Genomic DNA, 25,785 nt, shown 5'->3' on the forward strand with positions numbered 1-25,785 from the left:
GTCGAACTGAGAGATGTGTGTTTGTCAGATTACAGAGGGAAAAGCATTCAGCAAGCTGCCGGGTTTCTTCTATTTTCTGCTGCGTCAGCATCATGGTCAATTGAACTTTAAATGATCAATTTGGAAGTGAAGGGCCTGTGATCAATGAGCTAATGGTGGAAATACCAATGTTCTCTCTTTGTGATGTAAGAGTGCTGAAACTGGCTCTGACAGCCTGTCTTTCAGGCCTACAGCTCTCCCCTCTCCTTCTTGAGAAGAAAAAAAGCCTCATCACTGTGCGTCAGTGTGTCTGTATGTGCGTGAATATGGAAGAAGTTGGCACACCACAGGAAGATTTCAGATTTTTATGGTGAGAACATGCTGTGAAAAAGGAGCAAAACAGAACAGTACACTTGCGAACCAGAGAGAGCCCATCAGGGACAAATTTACATCACTGGATGCTGTATATTTTTATTGAACACATTTCCTGCAAGAAATTACCTTGATTGTTTCTGTATAATGCAGCTCAATCAGTCAGAAAGAAAAAAAAACACTGCAGACTATTGGCAAGTTTGTGCTTTGATATTCTTATGAAGCCAACAACCACAGAGTAACTACAAGATTTCACTGATCAACACAGCGCTAGATGACAAACATGACACAGAGGATCCTTCAATTCATTCTCCATTTTTAAAATAGACTAAAATGGCCTTCTCAGGGCGCACATTATTTTTCAGTCCTACTAATTATTAGCAAATTTTAAGAAACATTTTCACTGCTTTGAGAACATTCAAAGCATTTGCTAATGAATAAATAAATACAATTCACAACTGCAGTGCCAAAAAATAGCCTTAAGAAAAAAAAACATGAATACAAAATGTTTATGTTGCCATGACAATTACATCCATCATAAATATTAAGACACCATTTGGCAGTCCAACAAAGCGCAATGATGCTGAGGGCAGGAGGTTTTGGCAGATTCACAGCAGAGGAGGGACCGAGGGAGGAGAGTAAAGCACGATGAATCAAACAGCAATCAGTCAGGACGTTGGTGCTTTAGTTCCTGTGCTCTCCTCACCACCGCACCACCTGGCTGCTGTAGTCCTCTGTAGTGGCTACCTCCTCCAGTACCTTCACGTCCTCGTCCTCCTCCTCTCCTCCTCCTCTTCCTAGTCTCCACAGCTGCGCCAGATAGGTCCTGTGCAGCTGCTGCCTCTGCTGCCTTTCTTGCCACCTCCTCAGACGCTCCTCTTGGTGCTGCTTCTGGCGGTTGTACTGGTAGCGCCGCAGGAACAGCTCTTTGGCGTACTCGTACAGCTCCATGTCAAGGGCGTTCAGCCCCTCAATGCGCCACCGAACCTTCTCGCTGATTCCAACACTCGCGGCACGTGTGCTGTTGATCTGCGTGAAGGCCCGAATGAAGTGCAGGCCAAACGTCCGCTCAAACAGGTACTGCGTCTTGCGCTGGAACTCCGTCAGGCCGAAGAAAGCCATGTTGCGCAGGTTGGCCTTGGCGCTGGCGAGCAGCATGCGGCCTCGCTCCAGCTCACTAATGGAGGACATGTTATAGCAGCCCACCAGGCTGAGGTCGGCCAGCATGCGGACCTGGCGGTTGTTGGCAAGGTTGGAAGGGCAGCTCATGAAGTCTGCCAGGGGCACACCTGTCCAGTCTTCGCCACTGTAGCAGGCGGGCAGCTCATCCTGAGTGGGCGGGCGGCCGTCACACATGTGCAGGGCTGTTTTCCAAGTGGCCCCTCGCTGCACATGTTTCCACTCACTGAGGTAGCGTGACACAGGGTCGCGCAGCATGGTGATGTAGTAGAAATTCCTGCTGAGACAGAAAAGATATGTAACATGAGGTGACACGTTAGCTCAAGGATACGTTTGGACTGAGTCCAGACTTAAATGGTGAAAATGAACATTCAGCATTCTGGGATGTACACTTATTCTTCTCTTGAGTCTTGAGTCTTGAGTCTTATACGATAAGATTGATGTCACTCTTATGTCTGTATGTTAAATATGAAGATGCAACAAAATGAGACTAGGAAACAGTCAGCCTCACACATTATCACCTCACAGGTTTCAAAACAGCTCACCAAAGGTCTGCAAGCGGAAATAAGCTAGTCGGGTAGGCTCGTAAAAATGTCTCGCCTCTCTCTCAACAAGCAAGCAAATACATGTATTTCCTAAAATATTGAGACAAGTGCCCCTCAAAGCTTCCTATCCTATCAACTCACTGGTTTGGTCCTCAGGAGAAGATGATGTCAGGACAGCAGGTGATTCGGGTCTATAAAAATAGCTTTCATTTCAGCATTTACTGTTTTCTTTACCTCTGTATCGATAATGTGAATTTTATTTCATTCAAATAGACCCTGCATTCTTGAACTGAATTGCAACAGCATACAGCATTAGGTTGAGATGGTACCTGTGTGCAGTGAATGATAGAAACTGTCTGGCAAAACACCATGAGCCACATTTTCAACCCAGCGAAGGAGGATGAAACTATACATCAAATTTCTCATATCCTGCTGCAGATAAAAAAAGAAATATGAGCAGGAAGAAATACCACAGCGCTTGAAGTATATTGAGAGCACTGACAGTGTGATTAAGGTTTAAATGAAAAACATCATCAAGTGTGTCTGAGTGTGTTAGAGAATAATGACACAGAAAGCAACACAAAGCAAGCATGTATAACATTTAATATCCTGCAGATGCGGAATGATTTTTGTTTTTGTCACACCAATTTGCTCCTGCCTACCCCTAATGATTTTTTTCTCCGTCTGCAACACCTTTCATGTATCTGGATCATTCTGATCTGCCATGAAAGGTGCTTCAGAAATTGCTGTAACCCAGCTGCACGAAAAGCTTTCAACTGACAAACACAGCATTCCGCTCTTATCTATTGAGTTCAGAGATGGCCGGCATAACAGCAAGGTGACTGGAAGAGCCAGTGCCGGGAGAATTTCAGCCATTTTCAAAAAGTTTTTCAAAAGGAAGACAGCATAGATAAAAGGGAAATTGAAAGCGTTCATCTTGTGAGCAAAGATCACCGTGACCTTACCATGTCAGAGACAGAAACCAAATAGAGAGACCAAATAAAAAGCTGAACATTTTATTTCTTTCATTCCTCTGGGCTGCAGTTCTCCGTCTGGGAGATTTCATTCAACAGCTAAATAAAGAATTCACATTCAAGGACATTTTACTGCAGTGATGCTCTGGAAAATTCTCTTGTAAGTCAGATTACAAGAGTGGTTAGTTTCAGATATGTTGCTTTCCTGCCCTACAGTCTTATAACTTGTGTGTGCTTTATGTGTTGGGCTGCCTGTTACCCTGCTGGTTTAGAGCAATGTTTTCCATTTGATTTCCTCTCCTCTACAGTAAGTCTGTGTGAACTGAATTTGGCCAAGAAGAGCACAGAGCACTGTGACGAGCTGGATGAGCTCCCAAAATCCGATCCCGTGGGTTTCTTTGAGTACAATACACACACTCAGCACCTGAGTCTGTGTGTGACTGTGGGATTATGTGAGCAGTGTCCAGACACACTGGCATATTTCACCTTCCACCATACTTAATGTGAGTTACTGGTTTGTTTGTTTTTAATAATAAACCAGTTATATAAAAGCCTCAGTGAAAAGTTTTTTAAGGCAACAGCTGGGAATGACCCTCTTCCACCTTTCTTGCTCTGTTGGCTAAGAGTCCACAAATTATTCATTTTAATTCTTAATTATTAATGATAACATTTGTAACTTACCTCATCAGTATCTTAAAATAATATTTTGAGTTGTAAAAACAGCAGCTGTCAAGTTCACAGTAAGCAAATAATGCCTCCATTTATATGAGCTATTCCAGTCACTGTTTGTGTTTAAACAAAAAACAACTAAATTACTAAATGCTTTGCTAAGTTATCTCCAGTAATCTACATATATAGGCCAGGCACTAAGTATCATTGTTAAAGCTGGGTAAACTGTGGAAGAGGGGATGATTGGATGTGCTCAGAACACCATGGACTATAAACTGTTCAGATTAAATAAAAAAAGAGTGAATTCAATCTGAATTTAAATATTAATTGGGGAAAGAAAAACAACCTGGAGCAAAGCAGAAAAGAAAAGAAAACAAGACAATATCTTCCCCTAATAAATTTCATCTGTCATTTCAGAGATTGCGTTTCCTTCCCTGTCCAGCTGTTGCTGTCTTTACACACCAGCTGACCTCCACACCTGCTCCAGAGTAGCTCGTCATCTGCCCAGGGTGCATACCTGCCCTTTAGTCACTGTCAGCTTCCTGTACATCCTCCTGTACCTGCCTGTTCTGACAGTCAGCCACTTCTGAAGGTAAGGAAATACTTTTAACTTGTTTTGTCGAATTGCACCTTCCTGTCCTGCATTAGTGAGCCTTTTCAATTTCAAATATTATGATATACTTGCGTGATGTATAGTTATGCTTTTCAACGGTTTGTCATTTTTGTGACACAAACATGATACCTGAAATGCATTGATCGCCATCTGTTAAATCTTCTCCTTCTAAATCTACTGTGTGTTGCATGTGAAAAGCAGCGACCATGTAAACACTGGAGCTTTTAACGAGAGCATTCGCATAGCTGTAATTGTTTCATAGCCAAATTGAGAAATCTGATTAATTGAGAGAGAAGTTGTGTTACTGAGCAAAGAGCACACTGCCAAACGGGCTTAAAAGATTCACCATTTAGCAATTATTGCCAGACGGCAGATATCAATAAGCTGTGATATATACTTAAGTGAGTGCCATGATGATATCATGGCCGAGCTCACCCACAGACAGACACACCTCCCAGAGATAATGGCCATCAACAAGAAGCTAAGTGAATTACCCTGCCATCTTCTTCGGCTTGAACGGACAGCACTAGATGGATGGACACACACGTGCGCTATACAAAGTGGCCTTTGTTGTACTTCCTGGAAAAGAGCTCAGTCTTTTCTTTTCCCCCTCCTGTGCCTATCATTTATCTGTACAGCTAACCGGGAGACAGCCAGATCAATAAATGTCCATGCAACCCCACCTTTCTACAGTTGTGCTTTCAACATGACCTATTGACAAAGAGCAGCAAATGTCAAACCTCTCCTCTTACTCACGTCAGGGACAGAGGCAGGGTCAGATTATGAAGGTCAGGAATAATTACTTGTCGGAAGAATGGCACAGACGGTTTTCTCATGCAGGAACTAGACAGTGTCACTCTGCAGAAGCATTTCTACAGCGTTTATGAAGGTAGAAAACATGCGTGGCATCACCTTGAAGTGCTTTCAATAGAAACATTTAAGTCAAAAATTGAAAACTTTTGGCTTTTCAAACTGGTAATAACTGTTTTGTTGTCCTCTTAGGAGCAGACATTTTATTATCATATTTCTGATCTTTAAAAATTGATGTGGCGTGACAGGTTGGCAAAAAGTTGGTACAAAGCAACATGAGCATTTATTTTAAGTGTGGCTGACTCTCCTTTTAGCTCCATTTTGGTCTCACCACCACCTCCTCCTTCAGGATCTTTAGCTGCTCTATTGTGTTCACCAGCAGGTTGGCTAACTTTGTGTGCTGTTTACGATGCAACAGTCTATCTGTTGTGTAATAGCACAATCATTGTCAATGCACATATATTGCGTGTGTGATCATACATGGCTCTTTCTAAAGGTAAAGTTAAATCAGCTTGTCTCACTTTGCTACCAGTCAATCCAACGCCTCGTTCATGCCCTTCTCGCCGCCTGTCGCCTTTCTCCACACAGCAGACCTGCAAACACTATTGATCTCCTCTCGCCGTCTCTCTCCGTGATTGTCTCTCTCTCTCACACACTCTCTAAATCACCATCAAAAAGCTACAGAGGAAACTCACAGCGAGATCGATATCTGCCTTGTTAATTCACTCACTACCATCAAGGACACAGTCATCTCATGATAAAAGCCTTGATGGAAACCATTTATACTGCTGAGGAGGCAGTCCATACAAAAAAGTATCTGGATGGGCAACGATCTTTATTTCATCTTTTTAAAACTGAAAACACATTACGGTGTCTTTTGCTGAGGCGTTTCTAAAGAATAGGTTCACTGCTCCGGCTCAGCATCACACTGTTCCAATGAGTGCCCTCAATGAAGTATCACTTTCAAACGTTTCTAAGAGCCAAGTTGGGAAAAAAAAAACAAATTTGAAAACAAGCACAGTACTGCACATCGATTTCACACTGAAGTCAGGGTGTTGATAACGCGCACAGTTGGAGCAAATCCATTTTAAAGGTGTTTCTGTGCCCACAAGGGATCCCTTAACCATTCCCTCCAAGTGGGAATTACTATCTGACCAGAAAAAACCTTCCGTCATCTCTGTCTTTAGTCACATGCTGTCTTTTTTAATAGTTCCAATTTTATCACCGCTAAAATCACTTCTAAAAGCCGCCTAGGTGGCGATAATGACAGTTTCGCAAAAAGTTTTGGTGTGTGAGACACATTTCTCACATCGAACAGAAGAGAATGAACCCCACCACTTAATGCAGCAGCCTAAATAATAGTGTAAAATGTTAATGCCCAGTATCAATTTGCAGCCGTGTACCTCTTGCTGTTCAAAGGTACAGTACATTGTGTATATTTAACAGTTTTAACTTAATTGACTAACCAAATAAATGTGCTTAAAAACTGCTCTGTTCAATATACTTATATTAGCAATGGATCAAATTACTACGTGAACTGTGAGACTGGTTGTTCATAGAGACAAACCAGTACAGAATTATCACTATGGATGGGTAACGTTCACTTTTGAACTGATACCAATACTGGTATTGGGTACTGGTACTAGTATTGGTAACAGTTCAAAGGTACCCAACAGTACTTTTTTTTTTTTTGGTTCTTTACTCTCTTTGTAAGAACCTGCCTCTTCTGTCTGATCCAGAGAAGAAGAAACACTGCTTTACCTGTCGGCTGTGTTATTTTCACTGCCTCAGTACGTTCAGACTGTAATATTTCTCTGTAAATAGTATGCAGTTCATGTACTAGTGGTTTGATACTCAGGTTTTTGAAGTGTTGAGGCTGACTGTTGGCTAATGCTAGTAACAATGCTTAGCTCTCCCAGGAGCTGGTGAAGAGAGGTAAAAGAAGGGTGAATATTGGACTCAAATTCACCTGTGGACACAAACATGACTCCAAAAGAATACTAATGTTGCTTCCCTGTTTGCTGGATGTTGAGGTGATATTTCCTACCATATTGTGTGCTTATATTGCCAGATCACTGTCAATTAAATCTGACCAAACTACACCTTTGCAGTGCTAATGAAGCAGATTTGGCTACTCTTGATTAATAATAATCTGGTTTTTAAAATTTTTTATTTAAATTGATACTATTTTACTGGTGGATATTTAATGTAATGTGGGCTCTAACACAAACATGCAAGATAGCCAAAAAAGAAACCAAATCTCTCAAAGTGGTCATGTATGCAATGAAAGGGGAAATGTTGAATGAGCCTCTCAGGTGGGACAACATTTGGTCCATAGACCAGGAAGGAGTTGGTCGAAAACACTGCATTTGGCAAAGCAGATAAAATATTAACCTTTCCATTTTCAGCTCAGCCTGACTGTGGGATAAGAGAGCAGCAGGAAGAAACGGGAAGAGCTATAAAACACAGTAGAAGGGAGCAAATTCCAAAAATAGTAAACAAGACTGCCAATTAGAAGAATGACAAAGGGATGTAGTTGTACAGATTCAGCAACAGCAGGTCTGCATGTTAGGGGGGATGTTATCAAGATGACAAAGTGAAGCTGCTCAGCTGCACAGAGATCGGGCAAGTCTCATCACATCAGTCTTCAGACCGAGAGGTCGAGCGGGATCCATTTTCACTTAATCTGAATCTCTCTCTTGTACTAATTTAATCTATGTCTGCCAATTAAAGGGAAAATGATCCCCGTGCCCATCTGCGCACAGCGGGATCACTGTCCAACAAGGAAACACACGTTCACAAGCTACAACACTCTCCTGCAGCCCTACATGGTCTTCCAGTGGCGTGCGTTCCCCTCCAAAACATAACCCAGTTGTAGGGGAATATTGGCATGTTACATTTCCTGATAGATCATACAGATTGAGAAGGAGAGCAGAGAATGACGAGCAGACTGGAGACTGGTGCTGCACTGTCATCTTCACTGGTTGCTGATATGAGATGCTATTTTGGGCGATAAAGGAAAAGCCCCAGGGATGCTGGTGTGGAGACGAGGGAACCGAGAACGCTTCCAGAAAGACGAGGTGTCCAGGCAAGCGAGGGTGTGAAGATGTGGTTTTGGTGAAAACTAGGCGATAGACTATGTGAGGAGCTGCAGCCAGCATATACTCACAAAAAATTAAGTTTTGTAGAGCATTTCAGGGTTCACTACAAAATTATCTTTGCACAGAAAAACTTTAAGGTACAGAAACATCCATCTGTTTTCAGTGTGGCTGCATGTCAGGCGACTCCAGTTTTCCAGAGTTTATTTGGTTTTTAAACACAGCCACAGTGAGCATAAGGTCGAGGACATCCACGCACACGACAACCTGGCGTGTGCAGCTTTAGCGTCTTAGCTTTAACCTTTGCTTGACATCTTAATCTTTGCATGGAAAGGATAAATGAGGGAGTACACTCTGCAAAGGTCACATCTACCCACACAAACTACTGAGGAATTTCTGAAAAGCAATCCACTTTTGAGTAATGCGTGAGGGCTGCTTCCAACACACTGCTGTATGTTTTCTTGCAGCATTTTGACATTGAGCCTTTGAAAGTGGCAAGTGATTCACAGCTTGTATTATCCCGATATTTATTGCACAGCTGGAAAATTACAAAAAGACATTTCAAATTAAGGCAGTTGCAGTTTCTTATACAGTTTTATCCATAATGACTTATCCATCATATGCGGGGCGATGAATGGATAGCACATAATGATTTGTCTAGCTGGAGCTTCCTTCTTTCTTATTATTTTTTTCTGTTTTAACAAAATCAACACACTGTTTGGCAAAAAATAATCTTAAATCCAGTCGACAGGTTTCTGAATAAATCTGGACTTTGAGATTAACCTCCCCCTTACTCCTCCACAGTACCATAAAACCTGTCTTCGACTGCCCTTAATCCCCATAGGGAGTGCAGAGATTATCAAGATTCTCTGAATATCTCACATTTCTTACAATACAAGATGCCACTCATTGTCATGAAGGCAGTGCACTGAGGGGTTGGATTTAACTGAATCAGCACACTGTGTATGAATAAGTTCTTTAACTTGACCTCATGTAGTCATTTTTTAAAAATCTGCTGAATAAAAAAACAATCAAGATCCAATTATGTGATTAAAATTAAGACACCTCAGGCATTCTTCCCTTGATCACTGTTGGCATGTTTTCAAAATATTTCTCACTTTCATTTGCAGGATCGTGCAGCTCCACTTCACCAGCATCACATTTCTAAAAGATGGTTAAATGCATCTTCTGTCAACACACATTACAATGGAGTCTGTCCTGTAGACATCCATCTCTGGCACGTAAGTATTTCTTTTATCATAAAGTACTGTTTTTCTCAAATTTACCAGATGCTCTAGTCTTACCTTCACTTTCTCAAGTTACGCAAATTATGAGTATCTGTCAAATGGTTCTAAAACATAGTTACAAGGGGGTCTTTTCATAGGTATGAAATATGTTATTGTAAATATGAATGAAGTATGTGAGGCTATTTTAATTGCAACCAATTGTCAAAATGAGAGAAAAAAGGCCTGGGTTGACAATAACCAGACATAGTTTGAATCCCATATTTAGGGCCAAAGCATCAAGGGTACCAGGGCCGGCGGTGCCTGGAACATAATGCCCAGTTGTCAATTTAAGGGTATAGATTTGCTTTACCTTTAGATTCCAACAGACTAATATAAGTCAAAGCTTAAATAAAGTAAAACTCCACAGGGAGTTCAGAGATCATTCATCTCTTTGTTGGGCCTAACTGCTAATATTGTCTTCCTTCTGCTGTAAAGCGTGTGATCAAGGTCACATTTCCCATGGCACTGGCACAGCAGACTGTGGCATAAATTACCATATGCCAAGTCATGCAAATGGTGATATCTTTAATTCAGACAGACGTCATCGACAGGCTGGTGAGGATATGTTGTGTAATGAGTGTGAAGACACAGCCTTTAACATAGCTCCGAACGAGCACACCTAACGTCTACACCTCACAGGCAGACATTTGATGTCATCTCCTCGGCCTCCTACGCTGAGCTAAGTCAGCGTCATGTTAGGAGCGCTGACAAAAACGAACTGCTGCTGGAAGAGATTTTCATGCGTTACCAGCCTACATCAGGCTGCAGCATAGGATCTCCCAAAAGGCGTGTATGTTCACCTCTTTGCCAGAAATAAAATTCTGATGTCAAGTGCTGTACATATATTTTTCCACCCACAAGAAGTGACGAGTCAGAACGTCAGTGAAATGCAACCTGTCTCATAAACAGCAGTGAATGGCAAATGTACACAATCCAACACTAATGTCGGAACTTCTGATACTGTTGAACATTTAGCAGTACTGCAACAGAAGCAAATGTGGACCACAGTTATCAGTTAGGAAGCTGACTAAACTTCGCTGACGATAGCTCCCGTTTAGCCACCATCCTGGCCACTTAAGCTATACGAGCAAAACTCTTGAACGTTTTGAAGTGAATACATTTTTCTGCTTGTGAATTCAGCCTTCCATTAGTCAGAGGAAGAATGCGTCATTTTTTTCTCTCAAAAGTTGCAGTCTCACTTGAAGTCATCACATATCTGCAGGGAGCAGTTTGAATGATTTATGGCTACTGAAGGTCACATTTTTTTGACGATCTGCGTTCTTGTCACACTGGGTTTTTACAACAATGTGTGGCTGTCAGCTGCTTGAAATAACTTGATGCTACAGTCAAAAGTGACGTTGACAGTAAAAGGGCAGTATTATGCCAAAAGCATTTAAGGAATTCTCTCTGCTTCAAACTGAACACATTTTCTCAGTAATATACGCCCCTCTCTGGAACCTCGACACATGGCTCTCTTTGGCTGAGGATTTAAACTGACTTACTGTAACTGCAAGGGAGAGATTAATGTCAAAACGTACAACCAGATGTTTTCCACATACATTTAAGTCAAACATGGTTTATGTCAAGAGGAAACAGAAAACTGCATTTTGATAAAATCATCTTTTTCACCATAATTCCATCCCTGTTTGACCACTAAAACTCCCACATTATTTTTGCATATTTTAAATCCTTTCATGTCATTATTAACATCACAATAGGCTGCCAATGCCAATTTAATAGTGAAAACCACCTTAAATGTGCCCAGAATGAACTGGGCTAATTAAACTCAGGCTGATCTGTGCTTTGGCCAGCCTGCATTCTTTGCTCTAATCTGAAGTAATGAGGTCAGTAATAAGGTTACACTCTCTGACTGCTCAGTGTGAGGCCTGCTGCCGAGGACGAACAGGGCAGCAAGGCAATTGAAGCAGCTTTGACGTCTGGCCTTACAGCAATTTGGTAGCCCGCTGTGATGTGAATGCTGTAGCCCCGTGCTGCGAGCAAAGCCCTGCAGGAGCCTCTGACCAGTGGTATGCCTATCAAAAACTACTTGAACCGGTCATGTATCACTCACTGAAGTTGGCGTATTTGGAGGGAAACTGCCAGACATGAGCAGGCACAGATGCAGATTTATGCAACGGGAGGTGAATTGCACATCAAATCTATTACCATTAGATTGCTGTATCCTCTAAACAGGACTCTAATTGCTTTGATTTGACAAAAGTGTGTTAAAGCCATGCCGCTATTTCCCATAAAACATCGCTGTCCGAGCTTTAAGCAAACTGCAACTCCAAAAACGAACTGAGAAAGAGACCTGGGGATAGAAATAGGAGAGGACATGTGGGACGAGGGTCTGAAATGTGCTAATATCTGTTCCCTCAAAGCCAGGCTCTGTTTGGTGCAGTTGAAAATTTTACACAAGTTGTATTTCTTGAAGTTGCCATAAAATCTTTTGAGAAATGTCACCAGCTTGTGAGAGATTGGACCAAGCAGAGGCTAATTTATGCCCTAGCTATGCATTATGCCCTCATTTACAAAAAAAACGTAATGGGGTTGTAATAGTTTTGTACTTTTCAAGGATTTTGAAAGTAAAAATAAGGGCAGATCCACTTTTGGTCACACTGGGTGCATCCGACAACTCTAAAAAACACAACATCATTACCTGTCCTGTGGTCAGCTTTGTGCAAAGAAAGATGTGCTGACTTTTAAATTCTGGATAACAACACTGGCTAATACCCTCCGCCTGGAGAGAATCCCACATGTCCTTAATGACAGACTGGAGGATTTTGAAAGGATTTGGAGTCCAATGAGCTCCTTTGTGGAAGGAACAGACAGTTAAGAGTTACAAGCAGAAGTCTTCATCACTCCTAGATGGCACTATGCTAACACAGGAGTTAATTAATAAATTATTTTATCATTTTCTTGTTTTTAATTCTAATGTGCATATCTGCTTTGAACAAACTTTTCACATGTTGGCAGCCTATCGTAAAAATAAATAATAATTCTATATGATAAAAATCTTATTGCTTATTATGCTTATTATATAGCCGGTGTGTCCGAGTTATATCAGTCTGTAGGCTGTGTGCATGCTGGCAGTGTGGATTGTGGTGTGTAGGAGAGAGGTGACTTCAAGGGGACTACAAAGTGCTCATAAGCAGACAGATGCTTCTGTATTCAGAACAGACCAGCGGGACTCCGAATGTGCAAAATCTTAATCTTTTCACGAAGCACAGTCATAAGGTGAATCCAGGTGTCTGTCAGTGAAACACTGATCATGAAGGAGAACAGAGGCTTTGACACTATTTGGATGTAGACTGTGAAAAGGCGGTTAAATATTCTGTACATTCAGTGTACGTTGAAGAATTTTTAGTCACACTTCACCTCATTTCACAGCCCCCTGAGGCCTCAGTGTATTTCATCAGAGGACAGAAAGTAGGGAATGGGGCAGCAGCACAGCGACAGCAAGGTGGGGCTTCAGTGCATGTAACGGTAAATAAACCTACACAACCTAACAACCTTCAGCAGTGGATGGAAGCTCAATAATTTGATTTCTCTTGCTAGAAGAGAATCTTTGAACTTAACTTAGAATATGTGATCATTTTAAATTTGTGTGGGAGCCTGACTAGACGTCTGAAACAGAAGAGAAAACATGTTGTTTTTACGTAAGGGGTTAAACCACTGGCTTAATCTTAAACAATGTAGTGCAGATAGTTCCCTCCACAATGTAGAAAACTATATAAAGCAGCATAAATTTGAACTAATACTGAAGTACTTAAGTATTTAAGTAAATGTCCTCTTTGGTAGGGATTTGCAGGCATGTCATGTAACGAATCAGTGTATGCCCTGATGGCTGAGACAGGACTGTAAAATACATCACTCCCTCCTGGATGCAGCCTAAAGATAGGTGGGGGCGTCGTGCTTGATCCCTGACTATCAGCAGTTCCTCTGCTGTGTGTCACTTGTGTAAGACAGGAGTCACCCTTCAGTATCAACACACTCTTACTGACTTGGATTGTTTTTTGCAGTCAGATTAGGCCGAAAATATTTTGAGGGCTTGAAATTGTTCAGCCATATGAAATACCCTCAGTGATTCCTCTTGTACTTCAAGTCCCAAGTACAGTATATATGAAGAAATGGGGATTACACATATGCATAGTAAAAACAACTATAATACTCTTTGACCTCTCTTAAGGACACAGGGATCAGGGCTGAAATGCAAACAAAGCAGAGGGATCTTACACAACAGGACAGGGTTTCATTAAATATTGTATTAAGCTGAGCAGTAACAAGCCTTTGCACAAACACACACTGATACACAAAGTCAATGTTGTTCCCTGTGCTGCCTTCATCGTGTGCATCACAGTCCATCATGGAGGGGCTATAGCGCCCGAAGTGACAGGACAAGAGTCTTTCAGGCCTGATAAAGCTGCAACACGAAACCTGACGGCAACACATCATCGAGTGCAGAATACGCTCTGTCCAGTCTTTATTCTGCACTTTTAATTTAGAATGACAGGAGACCTTCCATTAATTGTTCATTTCTTTCACGTCAGGGTTCCTCAATATAGTGTTTTTAAGCGTGTGGAGAAAAAAATCAACCTGACATTACTCTGTGGAAAAGAGAACTTGATGTGACAGATTTGTGGCTGTTGATCGAGTCATGAGTCATCGCTCGTCCACCAAATTCACGGGTATAGAATGACTCATGGTGCATTTGGCTTAAATTTCATACCTTCCTCTTTATATACCCTGCTTCGGGTCATATGTGACAAGACTTCACTTGTAAAAGTGGCAAAAAATATGTGCATTGAAATGTCATGATCAGTGCCATTACACGCAGCAGATGCAAATTTGTCCTGGAGCAAGGCTTTGAATCTCTAAAAGCTGCTCAGGAGCTACAGAGACCTCTGACCTCCCTGTGGAGGGGGCTTGGCAGACCCATCATTTCACAGCAGGGATCAATGAAGAGCGCAGTATCATATTATATCGGATACTGCCTGGTGTTGCAACAAACCACAGGAAAGTCTTTTATCTTGCACGGCTCCAGATTTGGTCCCATCTTTAAAGAAATGAAGCCAATTTATGTCTGCAATCAGCCTTGTAGTGTCAACATTAATGAGTGCTGATTTTCCACTGACTATTATATTGAGTTGACAAGTGTTGACCGGAGTGTTTGTTGATGCGCTCGTAGTGCTGATACAGCTCGGAGGCGCCTCTTCAAAACAATTTAAAAGCGTTAAATTAAGTCTGATGGCTGCCACAGAGGACAGTTAATGGATTGGAAGGATTCTTGAAGGTGCTCTCTGTCCTTGTCGACCCCCTTTAACGATCTCTGTAACATATGGAGGTTTGCTTTCTCAACCAACTGCAAGGTAAATTGGCTTCAACACGCAGACGGCACACCTCAGAGGATGCTGCCCTTCTTAAGTGATTTACTGCCATAAGCTCAGCTTTGTCAGTGCTGTAATTACAGGAAATTGAAACAGACCTTCGGACGAGGAGGCCAGCCTGTCTGCTGCTGCTGGTCTTGACATACCGTGTTGTGTGTTAAAACTTAACAGCTTTATATGCAGAATTACATCCCAGTAAGAACACACATGGTTGGCTTAAGCTGCCAAGGAGACGTTTACGACTGTTAAAAAAAAATCTGGTTCCCTTTGATTTAGTGACTGTGGGGAAGTAAAGGAATCTTCACTCCTCTGATAGGCTCAGGAAACATCTGTTCTTGTAATTATTTGAATGATTGACGAGTTCAGCCAATGCCTGGTGAAAAATTCTGTCTTCAGATCTGAAAAACATTCAGTAAAGTCAAACTGAACTGCAGCAAATGTCTGACATCCTTTAGCATACTTTGTCAGCTGACGGATCAGTTAATCAATTAATGCTGTCAGTTAACCTATTGGCTAGTCCTTAGTCTGTTTTCAATGATTAAAACTTCCTTATGCAAAGACTGGCTGACGCAGTCATTCATTCACGGAATGAATAGCTTTCTGTTGCAAGAAAAAGTAGTGAGTGAGTGAATAAGTGATTAACTTCATAACTAAATGAGTTGGTGAATGAACGGACTCAAAACTGACTAAATGAGACGATGAGGAAACACATGAGTTGATCAGTGAGTGGAAATATAATATAAGTGAGCGAGTAAATGAATGCGTTGGTTATTGAGTGAGCAAGTGAATGATGGATTCAATTACATTCTACTTTTCTTTAATTTATTGGATGATGAACGAGTGAATGAGTGGCTGCCCACTCACTGACTCCACCTGTCCAGCTCACACCTCACCTTTTGCTCTTTGGGGCGCTTTTCTTGTCCCTCTTGTTCATCACTACAGGCACGCAGCTCGTGAGCTCGGTCCAGTCTGCGTGTAACCCGCAACTCCAGCCCGTGGAGAACCGGGAGAAGAGCCACGACTCGGCTTTACCGGGCCGGTGACAGGTGCATTTCCTTTGGCCCGGCATGCAGTCGCACGGCTGCTCCAGCTGGATGTTCTTGACCAGGTGGCGGCCAAACGTCGTCCCGCCGGTCTTCTGAATGTGGAGGAACACCATCACATCATCTCCTCGGATGTTGAAGTCGACGTGCCTCTCCAGGTCTCGCTCCGTGAAGTTGAATTTGGATGTGATTTTGGAGGGCAGGTCCTCGTCCGCCTCCGGCTCGGTGTAAACTAACTCAAACCCTGAAGAATACTGCTGGAAAAGCCCTTTGTCGTCACTTCTGAAGTAGCAGCTGTTGTTGTCCGCCGGGCACACATACTGGTAGCCGATCATTAAGAAGAGCACCGCCGCCACGGGAATGAAGATGAGTCTATTGAACTTCTCCTCCATGGTGGAAAACTGTAAATCACGCCGTCGGCACAAACGGTAACGTGATGTCCGTGTCGTTTTCCTCCTCCCCTTGTCTCATCATGCAGTTCCACCTCAGGTAAGCCTGCGTGGTTATTCCTGTGGGTTAAAAACCCGGAGTCCCACTCGCAGGTAATAACACGTCCGGCAGGAGAACAGAGTCCACTTCTCAAACTTGAAGCCGTCGCCCCAAACAGTCACTTATTTCCTAAAACATGCACACACTTCTTTTTTTCCTTAAATGGCCTATGTCACACTGGTAGCATGTCTCGCGTGCACTGACACCTTTCCAGACGTCAGCACGAGAAGGCACATCCGCGCGCGAGGAGCGTTCGGGCTCGGCTGTCCTGCCAAAGCCAACTGCTGGTCAGAGTCCGAGCCAGGAGCACCAGCGGCAAGCTGGTCTACACCAATGCAATCACATCCGGTCAAGGCTTTCAGAATAATAGCTTATAACTGTCAATTTTAAGATAATGTAAAATCTGATTTTAAAACTGGGATAGAATAATGTGAGGAAGGTCTTGCTGGACTAGATTTATATTTAGAGTTCACTAGTAGTCTCATTCTTCTTGTGTCAAAATAACCAAAATAAATAGACTACTCAGTTGTGTTGACTTTATATTTAGTCAATCCAGTGAAAGTGACTTTTTTCACAGAAATGCCAAGTTTGGCACTGCATGAAAAGAGCCAGTAAAAGGTCGGTCCTTTAATTTTGAAAAAATCGGTCCTCCAATGGAGCTGGGATAGGCTCCAGCTCCCCCGCGACCCTGACGGATAAGCGGTATAGAAAATGGATGGATGGTCCTCCAATGGCAACACCTGGAGTCAAACTGAAATCACTCACTGCTGAGGCTTATTATTGTTTGTAACAGTCAATCAGGCCAGTGTGCTTCATGTAGGACATAGAGGTGTCTACTGTGTTGTATGAAACCAACTGCTCTTGAGGGTTATTTGCTGTCCAACTCCCTTTGACCTTATTTTGTAGGGCAAAAAAGTGTAATTTCCGGTTTCATTCTAGCTGATTTGACTCTACATCTGCGCTAGTCATCTGTCCCGGCTGCCGAGCCGCTGACGCAACCGCATCTCTTACACACACACACACACACACACACACACACACTTTGAATGGCCTAGAACAACTGCTGGCGGAAAATCACTAATTCCTATAGTGTGGGAAACAAGCAGGAGCGTAAAGCTGAAATGATGCAAACAACACTTATTTTAATGCCGCGCTTTGCGTGTTTTCTCTCACCTTTTTAAAAACGCTTGTTGTATGTGCGTCTGCGGCGTTAAATAGTGACTTTAAAGTGTCAAACTCAGTGCAATATTCTCCCATATGCTCTTGTTTTAATATGTAGATAATGTCAAACTTCATAAAGGGGTCCAGGTCTGTTGCTGTCAGTATTTGTTGAGAGTCAGTAGATGATGTGTTGATGTTCGTAAGGAAAGCACATCATCTCCACAGTGCGTGTCTCTGTAATTTAAGATACCATGAAGCTGAGTTACATCCTCAGGCAAGTCATTTCAGCACCATGGACAGATTCCAACATGTCAGGTCAATAATTGGCAATCCTGTGAGAGAGAAATTCACGTGGGCGTGCCCGCACGCGCATGTGTATGTGTTTGGCCCAGCATTTCGTCATCATCCTACGTAGATTTACCGCTGCACACCAACAGGCTTGAAACACGTGATGCAGTACAGTTGAATTTTACAGCGTCACATGGACACTGCAGGCCAGAACTAAAGGCATTTTAGCCACCCCCCGAGTAATGGATTTCCTTTAAGCTGCACTGATCAGAAGCTTTTGTTATGTTGCCTCAAATGCCCTCCATCAAAGGATTTAATCAGGGTGCACTTTGGTATGTTTCCTATTCAATCCTCTTTTGTCACTCGATGCACTTTGCCCTCCTGTGCAGCCATTGACTTAATCTGCATGGGAGTTTAGTCAGTGGTTCACCTCTCTTTGTGTCTGAGAGGAGTCACCATCTTGCATCCTGAGGGAGGCTGGAGGGCAGAAAGGAATCTATTATGGAAAGTGTCAGGACTGGAAATATCTAATTTTGTAAAGGTCATGCAGAAGTGAACTGCTGGGCATCAGGTCAGTGATGATAACATCCTGTGTCAGCATGCTCTTCACCTGTACACCCTGTTCCAGATACAATATAGTGCTCATTTTGCAAAAAGAAACCTTTTGCACAAATGACATGCTGATTAAAATCTGAGCAGAATCCCTTATGGGAAAGAATCTGCATTAATGTTTTGTGCAGTGAAGCGAGTTGTGTGTTGTTCTGGCTGTGCAGCTGGCATATTTACGAGGTCCCTGACGCTCACCACACAAGCTTTATGAGGAATAACCCTGGGAAGTGCTGATTCAGCTGCTTGCTGCCATGTACAGGCCTCCCAATAATGGAACTGAAGTTTCTTGGAAATTGATGATTGGATTGGTTTGGGATTTCTGTTTATCTGCTTTTGTCTTTTCATTTTCTGCGAGGCTGGTCTAATGCACCTGCAGATCTGTATTTTGTATTTATTGGAATTAGTATTGATCTTAAAATGATGGCGAGAGCCACTGAGAAAGTTCACTCTGGGACTCTGGCAGCGGCACCTGTGGTGAGCTGAGAGTTTCTGGGTGTTTCTCATAAATGAGTATCCTGAAACTCTATTACAAGAGAAATTGAGCAAATTTACAACATCTGCAAAATTACCAATCCCACTTGTGTAACTAATTCAGTTATTTGAACCCAAACTGTGTTCTTTTATTAAATTTAACTAAGTAGTGCCCAAACCTCACCAAATTCCAACTGTTTGACAGTGTCAGCCATGTCTCTGTGAAGGTCTGATACCCCTCTCCTGTACACCAGCTCACCAGCCTCACAGCATCAGGACATGTCTGCCTCTCGCTGCTCATTCTCCAGGTTATAGAGCAGGATATAAATGAGACAAAGACAGTGTGGAAATGTGCAAAAACCTTCTTAAAAGAGATTGGGATAAATACAGAACAGACAAAACCTGCATTGTGATCTGCTCACATCACCATTATGAGATGCACAGGTGGTGGTTACAATGAACACTCAAAAGTTTAAATGCACAGACGGCGGTGCTGTCATGGCAATAACTACTCCTCTGCCTGCGGCTCCCCTGTGCCAACCCTCCAGTCATGTCAGACACCTGTCATGCCTCACCTGCCCACTAGCTGCTGTCGCTGATCAGCTGATCGTCACCTGACTGCTTATCTGCTGCTCATTAGTCCCTGTATATAACATCCGAGTTAGCTGCTGTTGTTTGTCAGGTGTTGCTGCAGTTTTCTGTATAATTTCCTGCATGTGTTAGAACCACCTTCTGTCTCTGGTGGTTAGCTGCCTGCCTCTGGATCTGTTTGTTGTGCTGACTGGAAACCTGTTGCTGATTATAAGCCTGGAGTCTGTGTATTGGTCCCAGTTCCTTCATTAACTTAACAGTGTTAAATTAGTTTTAGAAGCTCTTCTGAGTGCTTCACTGAGAAGCTGTGTACCTTTTTCTGACCTTCATCTAATAATTCATCCTAACCCTAACTCGAAATAGCAGTCCAATACTGAGGAAAAAGTCAGGATGCCGTACTACAACAGAAGTAACATCCATCCATCGCGGGGGGGGGTTGAACTGGACGCCAGTCAATCACAGGGCTGATGTAGAGGGGTAATGTAGAGTAGCCATTTAACCTAATATGCATGTTTTTGGGATTGTAGGAGGAAGCCAGAATACCTGGAGAAAACCCACGCAGGCACAGAGAGAACATTCAAACTCCACATGGAAGGGCCCAGACCGGGATTCGAACCTGGAACCCTCTTGCTGTGAGGCAACAGTGCCGTGCCGCCCCAGAAGTAATGTGATTTGAGTATTTAAAAGATTTTTAGGTTTTTCCAACATCAGATGACAAGAAAGTAATTTGTATTTCTCAAGCTTAATGACTTTAGAATAGTTACACATTTAATAAAGAGGTTGCCATAGCTCAACAAGACTACAGCCATGCTAGCAGCTAAAAATCAGCATGTTAACATGCTCACGCCAACAATGCTGCCAAGTGAGTGTTCAGCTGCTATGTCTCCTATGTGCACTATCTTTGGCTAGGGTGTTAGTGTGCTGACATTTCCTAATTAGCTACTTGCACTCAGTGTAGACAAAATGAACAGAACAGGAAAAACTGTCTCATGACACTTTCCAATTAGAGCAGGTCTAGACCAAACTCTTTAATTTTGGGTGCAGAAGGGCCTGTAGAATGCCTACAGTAAACACAGGTGAGGCTGAGAGTATTACATTTAGTTTGTCATAAATAGGACAAATTAAGACTGATGTTGACATGCCTAATGATGTTTTCCCTGGTGTGTGCCTTTATTGACCTTCATCTGATAGTTGAGCATATTAAAAAGTAACATCTTGGCACTCTTGCATTATTTTATCTGCAGGACTGAATGCTTTGAATGTAAATCATATTATTAGATGCCATAAAGCATCTTTTGACTTTAGTGAATTGACAGTTTTGACAAATTGCCTCAGCTGCATGTGGTTTAAGTGACTGAAGATGTGTGAACTCTCCTCCACAGGGATCCACCAGCAGTCCTGCAGTCCTGCAGCGCAGCGACGGCACCACGCCAACCTGTGCTGGGCTCCCACCACAGCCTCATCCAAAATGCTTAATCAAAAGGGACACTCTCCCAATTTGGTCCCTCATGAAAAGGAAGCTGTTAGCCCATGCTGTGCGCCTTGGCAGCATGACAGAGAATTGCCCAGATTGGTCTGCAACACTGCGAGGACATTGGAGAGGAGGCTTCTGATACAATCTGCATTTTCTAGCAGGTAATTGAAGCTTTGGGGACACGGGTGAATGTGATGTGGCTGTCCGTGGCCTAATCAGCCTCTCTGTCTTTACCATCAGCACTGATGGATGTTTATCATCTTCTCCAAAGAGGGCCTGCATGTCAGTACCTGGAGAAGTTGATTCGAGCCGCTGAATGGATGTCATGGGGGAAATTACTGGAATTTCACTTGTCAAGCGTTACTTTGGCGTGTACCCTATTATTAAGGTCACCTTTTTTCCTGGCTTCACTGATTCATTTCGATACAGCAGTGCAATTTCACCACCAAACAACATGTGTGTTTTTTTTATTTTACACTCCAGGATGCCTTTACCTTTACACTCTTGGTTTCGTCATTCATGCCTAATTTCCTAGCCTGTGAAAATGGTGGCGCAATTGCCTGTGAATCCCAGTCTTGTGTCACACTGTTTTTAGTTTTCCTGCCGCCCTGAAACCAACCTTACAGTTTTCCTTCAGATTTTGGTGCAGTGGAGAATCGGGCCTCAGGTTAAGGGTTTGACTGTCATTGTACAAGTCCTATCAAACCTACACTGATTACATTATTAGACATAGCTTCTTTAGATTGTTGGATAAATAGTTTTAGTAACTATTTATTGTACAATGTTAATACAGTGTTTACTGTACTGTGCAAACATGACCCTTTAGAATTATCAGAAAAGTTGAAGAACTAATATTATTCAGTTTTACAGGACCAGTCGCTCGAGTGTGATACCAGCTTCTAAATCTTTTTTCACTTTTAATACTGGGGCTACCTTTTAGTCTATATTTAGATTGTGCCTTTAAGTTTCTAAAGTTTTATTATGCTGCAACAGACTGGGCCACTGTAGTTTGTTTGTGATGTGGCCTGACAAGTTTGTCAGGCCTGATTATAGTGGTTTTTGATCTAGACTTACTTTGGTGTCAATGAGGAAAAAAGACATGACCTTTTTTCTGATGTCACAAAGAGAAGAAAGCATTCACACATCTAAAAGAGTGTTTTAAACATACTTTGAAGGCTCCTCCTAGTTAATCTAGTTCATGTCTGAGAAGTGTTGTTACAGCAGTTTGTACAGTAGACCTTCTCTAATGTTGTCTGAATGAAGAAAATGCAATGAAATTAACACACTTGATAAAAAAGGGCTGAAATATGCTGAAATTTGAGAAGACTTAAAGGCATCATAAACACTTCCTTACTCATTACTGATTCGGTCACATGTGACAATGGGTGTATAAAAAGGTAAATGTGCTGCATATGTACAAGTTAGATTTGTATGATGACTGCAGTGAAGTTTGAGGGCCATATTTTAATTGCTTGCATGGTCATACTGGGTCTCTCCACCTGCTGTTCTGCTGTGGTTCATGTATATGCAGCAGTGCAAAGTGCTAAAGGGCTAAGGTGAAAGTGAACACAGATCAGAAGGCGAGGTGATTAATGACTGCTCTCTCAGCCAGTCACATCCCCTCAGGCAGTCTGAGTTTAGCAATGAAGAATCAGCTTCTCCAGGAAATCATGTTGACTGGATGATGCAAAGTGGCGCCACAAATCTGCAGCCAGAGGCAGAGAGTGTGGGTTGTAACAGTTAATTAGTACAATGATTATATGAATAATACAAAGTAGTTTGCTGAAGCAGTTTGTATGATGATATTAATTCTGATATTAATTCACGTTGTAAATAATGGCAGCATCATTTCTTAAAATGTGGCACAGCAAAGTTCGTAATGCATTTTAAGAATAAAACATGAACCGCTGTTTTTTTTTATTATTATTATTATTTGTAAAGGAAGCTGTGACGCACAGGATGGATGAGCCCCAGTAAACTGACGTCTCCGGCAGAAACAGGCAGGATGCTGAGTTATGACCAACCACTCTGAAGTGAGTAGAGGTGTGTGTGGGGTTATTTTACAGCAGACATTTGTACATGATTTAATGAAGGTAAACACAGTGGACGATTGGGCATAACGGTGCTACACGCTGGTGCAGCACTTTTCTTTAGGTGACTGCAGGGACTTAATGAATTGAACAAGAGGCAGAGTAAGGCAGCTGCAGACAGCAGATACGGTGAGAAACATGTTCATTTAAAGATAAGTGCAGACTGATTTACTGACGTCCCTGCTTTAACCACATTAATCTTGATTCTTTGATCTCCTCACAGTGTGTGTGGGTGTTTCAATGAAATAGTGGTCAGCAGTATTGTGTAATTACTGCACATTTGCTGCAAGTATTTATTTTGCTCTTATTGATTAACTAAGAAAAAAGCAGATGCCGTTGCAACAGAAACAAACCCATTTTCCAGACAGTCTGAAACATGCCAGCTGACAGTCGTACCCTGATTAGGTGTGAAACATGTTAGCGCCTTTTCCTAAACTGAACAGTTTGTGTGCCTGAACCTGTGTGAACGTCAAGTGCTCCTCCCGTCAATCCACCCTGACCCCCTCCCCACGCAGACTTTGTTGTTCTCTATACTTTGTTATGCTTTGCTCTCATCGTTGTTGCCCTCTCCTGGTACTGTGCCTTCACACACACGAGTGCTTTTCACAGCTGGGAGATGCACGTGATGCCGACGAACAAAAATAGGGCCCTTTGACACTTTCATGTGTCACACCTATTTTTTTAAAATCAGTGAACATAAGTTGGCTTTTTTGAATTAGTCATCAAGCTGTATGAAACTGCTAGCCCTGGCCAATTTTAAAGCAGGATGCACAACATTTACAAAAGAAAATCTTAATGGAGTTTAACCCCTCACATTTTCTAAATGAACCTTGAACCTGATTCAGGAGGAGGCTTTAATGCTGACAGTCCCTGGGACGGAATAAATATACTGCATTAGATTCAAGGGGGCAAATGAGTGAACAGACAGGAAAACAGGCAACAATGGTGAAAACCCTTGCCGGTAAATATCTCTTAATTAACATTCCTCCTTCATTGTTGAGAAAACATTTCAAACACGTTCCCATGCTGCGTGATATAAAGTGTTCAAAGTGAAACCCTGAAGTAAAGTGTTATTATTGATCATATAGAATATCTGACAGTAACCAATACTTTTTATCTTGCTGCCACGTATTCTACCTCTGCAGCAGATCTCATACTGTATCAAAGCAATCATGTAATACTGGATCAGAAAGTTTAATTAGGTCAATGTGTTCCAAGCATGTCTGTGAATGGTGTTTCTCTCTTTGAACTTAATTGTGTCAAAACACTTTTTCATCTTAAAAAGCCCCATCTGTGACTGCTGCATGATGCCTTCTTCTGAAATCAGCGTGTGTGCGTATTTGCTTGCACATTAACTTTCAAGAGCGACTGTTTGTTGTTTGGAAACTCACCACCTGGTATTATGTGTGCATGTTTTTATGCTATAAATCTGTAAAATTACGGTGGAAATAGGATACATATTTAGCCATTTAATGTGCACTGACCTCTGGAGCACCTGATGGTCATTTGATAAAGTTTTCCAAGGTGCACTCAGGGCTTATAAAGAAAAGATTATTTAATTTCAGCTACTCATATTCCCATTAGCTTCATCAAAGCGGAGGTTATTGAATGAAATTGGAGCACTCTTGGCAAGATGATGAATTAAAGTATTTCCTATTATGCTGTTTTGCAACCATTTAGTCACATGCAAGCACCTTCTGCAAGAGTCAAAAGTCACACTATTTATTTGGATTTATACTTGTGGTGGAGTCCCTCAACAGGTGAACCTGTTACTATATTGTACATTCATTGCATTACAACAAAAACAGGTTATATTAGCATGAAAACTTGTTGCTCTAAGTGTTGACCTCTATATTATTAGAAGATTTTGCAGACACGAGCATGTCAGTTAATTCTGGTGAAGTTCAGACTAGATTATGGCAGTTAATGGTCCATCCAGCTGGTATGTGTCTGTGCCAAGTTAACAATGCCTTTGAGCTGAGTCAGGGACTGTCTGGGCCAGGTGCCCAATAACTCTGGCAGTCAACGGCTCACTATTTTACAGCCAATTTACAGCAACATTGCTTAAGACTACATGCCGCATGAGTTCGGTCATCACACATTCAAGGCACACGTACACTGGAAACTGTCCCGGCTGCAGCCTTGTCTGTGCTTCTGTTTTTTTTCCGAGTTGCCTCAATGCCAGCTACCTGCTAGCTGGGCCTTTGTTGTATTAGCCACAGAAATGGAATAATTAATGTCTGGCTAAATCTGCCATGTGTGCTCCTGCCTTAGGATCATGAGTAAATTCATGTCGCAACACTCACAGGCGCTCAAGCCTTTAGCAAGTAAGAATTAAAAGAAAAAACTGCGCAGCCCTCTTCGGGTGAGGTGTGAATTGAAATGAGTCATTATCTACAGAAAACACCTTCCCAAGAGGCAGCAAGGAGAGGCTTCAAAAGGATACTTTATTTTCGCAATCCAGACACATTGAGGAAAACAGGAGAGAAGCGTACAGGGACAATCTCTGGGAGGCCGGTTATGGCAAGCTACTTAGGTAACTGCATTAGACAACCAAACATCAAAGCTTTAAATATTCCAGAGTCCCTGAGATGGCGATAAATCTACAAATGGATTATTCCACCTTGAGTAAACACACACATAGAATATAAGGACGT

The 25,785-nt window shown here is 42.2% G+C and overlaps 1 protein-coding gene and 2 long non-coding RNA genes across 5 annotated transcripts; 2 read left to right on the plus strand and 1 right to left on the minus strand.

Annotated features, from left to right (window-relative positions):
• Window positions 1–347: 347 nt before the first annotated feature.
• On the minus strand, window positions 348–16,730 carry LOC124055659 (heparan-sulfate 6-O-sulfotransferase 3-B-like). 2 transcript variants are annotated; one of them, XM_046382678.1, is made up of 2 exons: window positions 15,806–16,730; window positions 348–1,810 (listed from the first exon to the last, which is right to left on the minus strand). In XM_046382678.1, exons 1-2 carry the CDS (start codon window positions 16,345–16,347, stop codon window positions 1,054–1,056), a joined length of 1,299 nt encoding a protein of 432 aa, XP_046238634.1. In that variant the 5' UTR covers window positions 16,348–16,730; the 3' UTR covers window positions 348–1,053. The 2 variants fall into 2 exon arrangements, with proteins under 2 accessions (XP_046238634.1, XP_046238635.1); XM_046382679.1 differs by having other exon boundaries at window positions 350–1,807; window positions 15,806–16,729.
• LOC124055662 lies at window positions 3,552–20,137 on the plus strand. Its single transcript, XR_006842753.1, has 3 exons — window positions 3,552–4,310; window positions 9,370–9,480; window positions 20,092–20,137. It is a non-coding gene; the product is annotated as an uncharacterized LOC124055662 (long non-coding RNA).
• Window positions 20,138–20,177: 40 nt separating this feature from the next.
• LOC124055336 lies at window positions 20,178–24,565 on the plus strand. Of its 2 annotated transcripts, none has more exons than XR_006842617.1 (3): window positions 20,178–20,226; window positions 20,947–21,199; window positions 22,980–24,565. It is a non-coding gene; the product is annotated as an uncharacterized LOC124055336 (long non-coding RNA). The 2 variants fall into 2 exon arrangements; XR_006842616.1 differs by lacking the exon at window positions 22,980–24,565 and adding an exon at window positions 21,279–21,848.
• Window positions 24,566–25,785: the final 1,220 nt, after the last annotated feature.

The sequence above is a fragment of the Scatophagus argus genome, chromosome 24 (genome assembly GCF_020382885.2).
Source record: "Scatophagus argus isolate fScaArg1 chromosome 24, fScaArg1.pri, whole genome shotgun sequence".
Taxonomy (NCBI): Eukaryota; Metazoa; Chordata; class Actinopteri; family Scatophagidae; genus Scatophagus; species Scatophagus argus.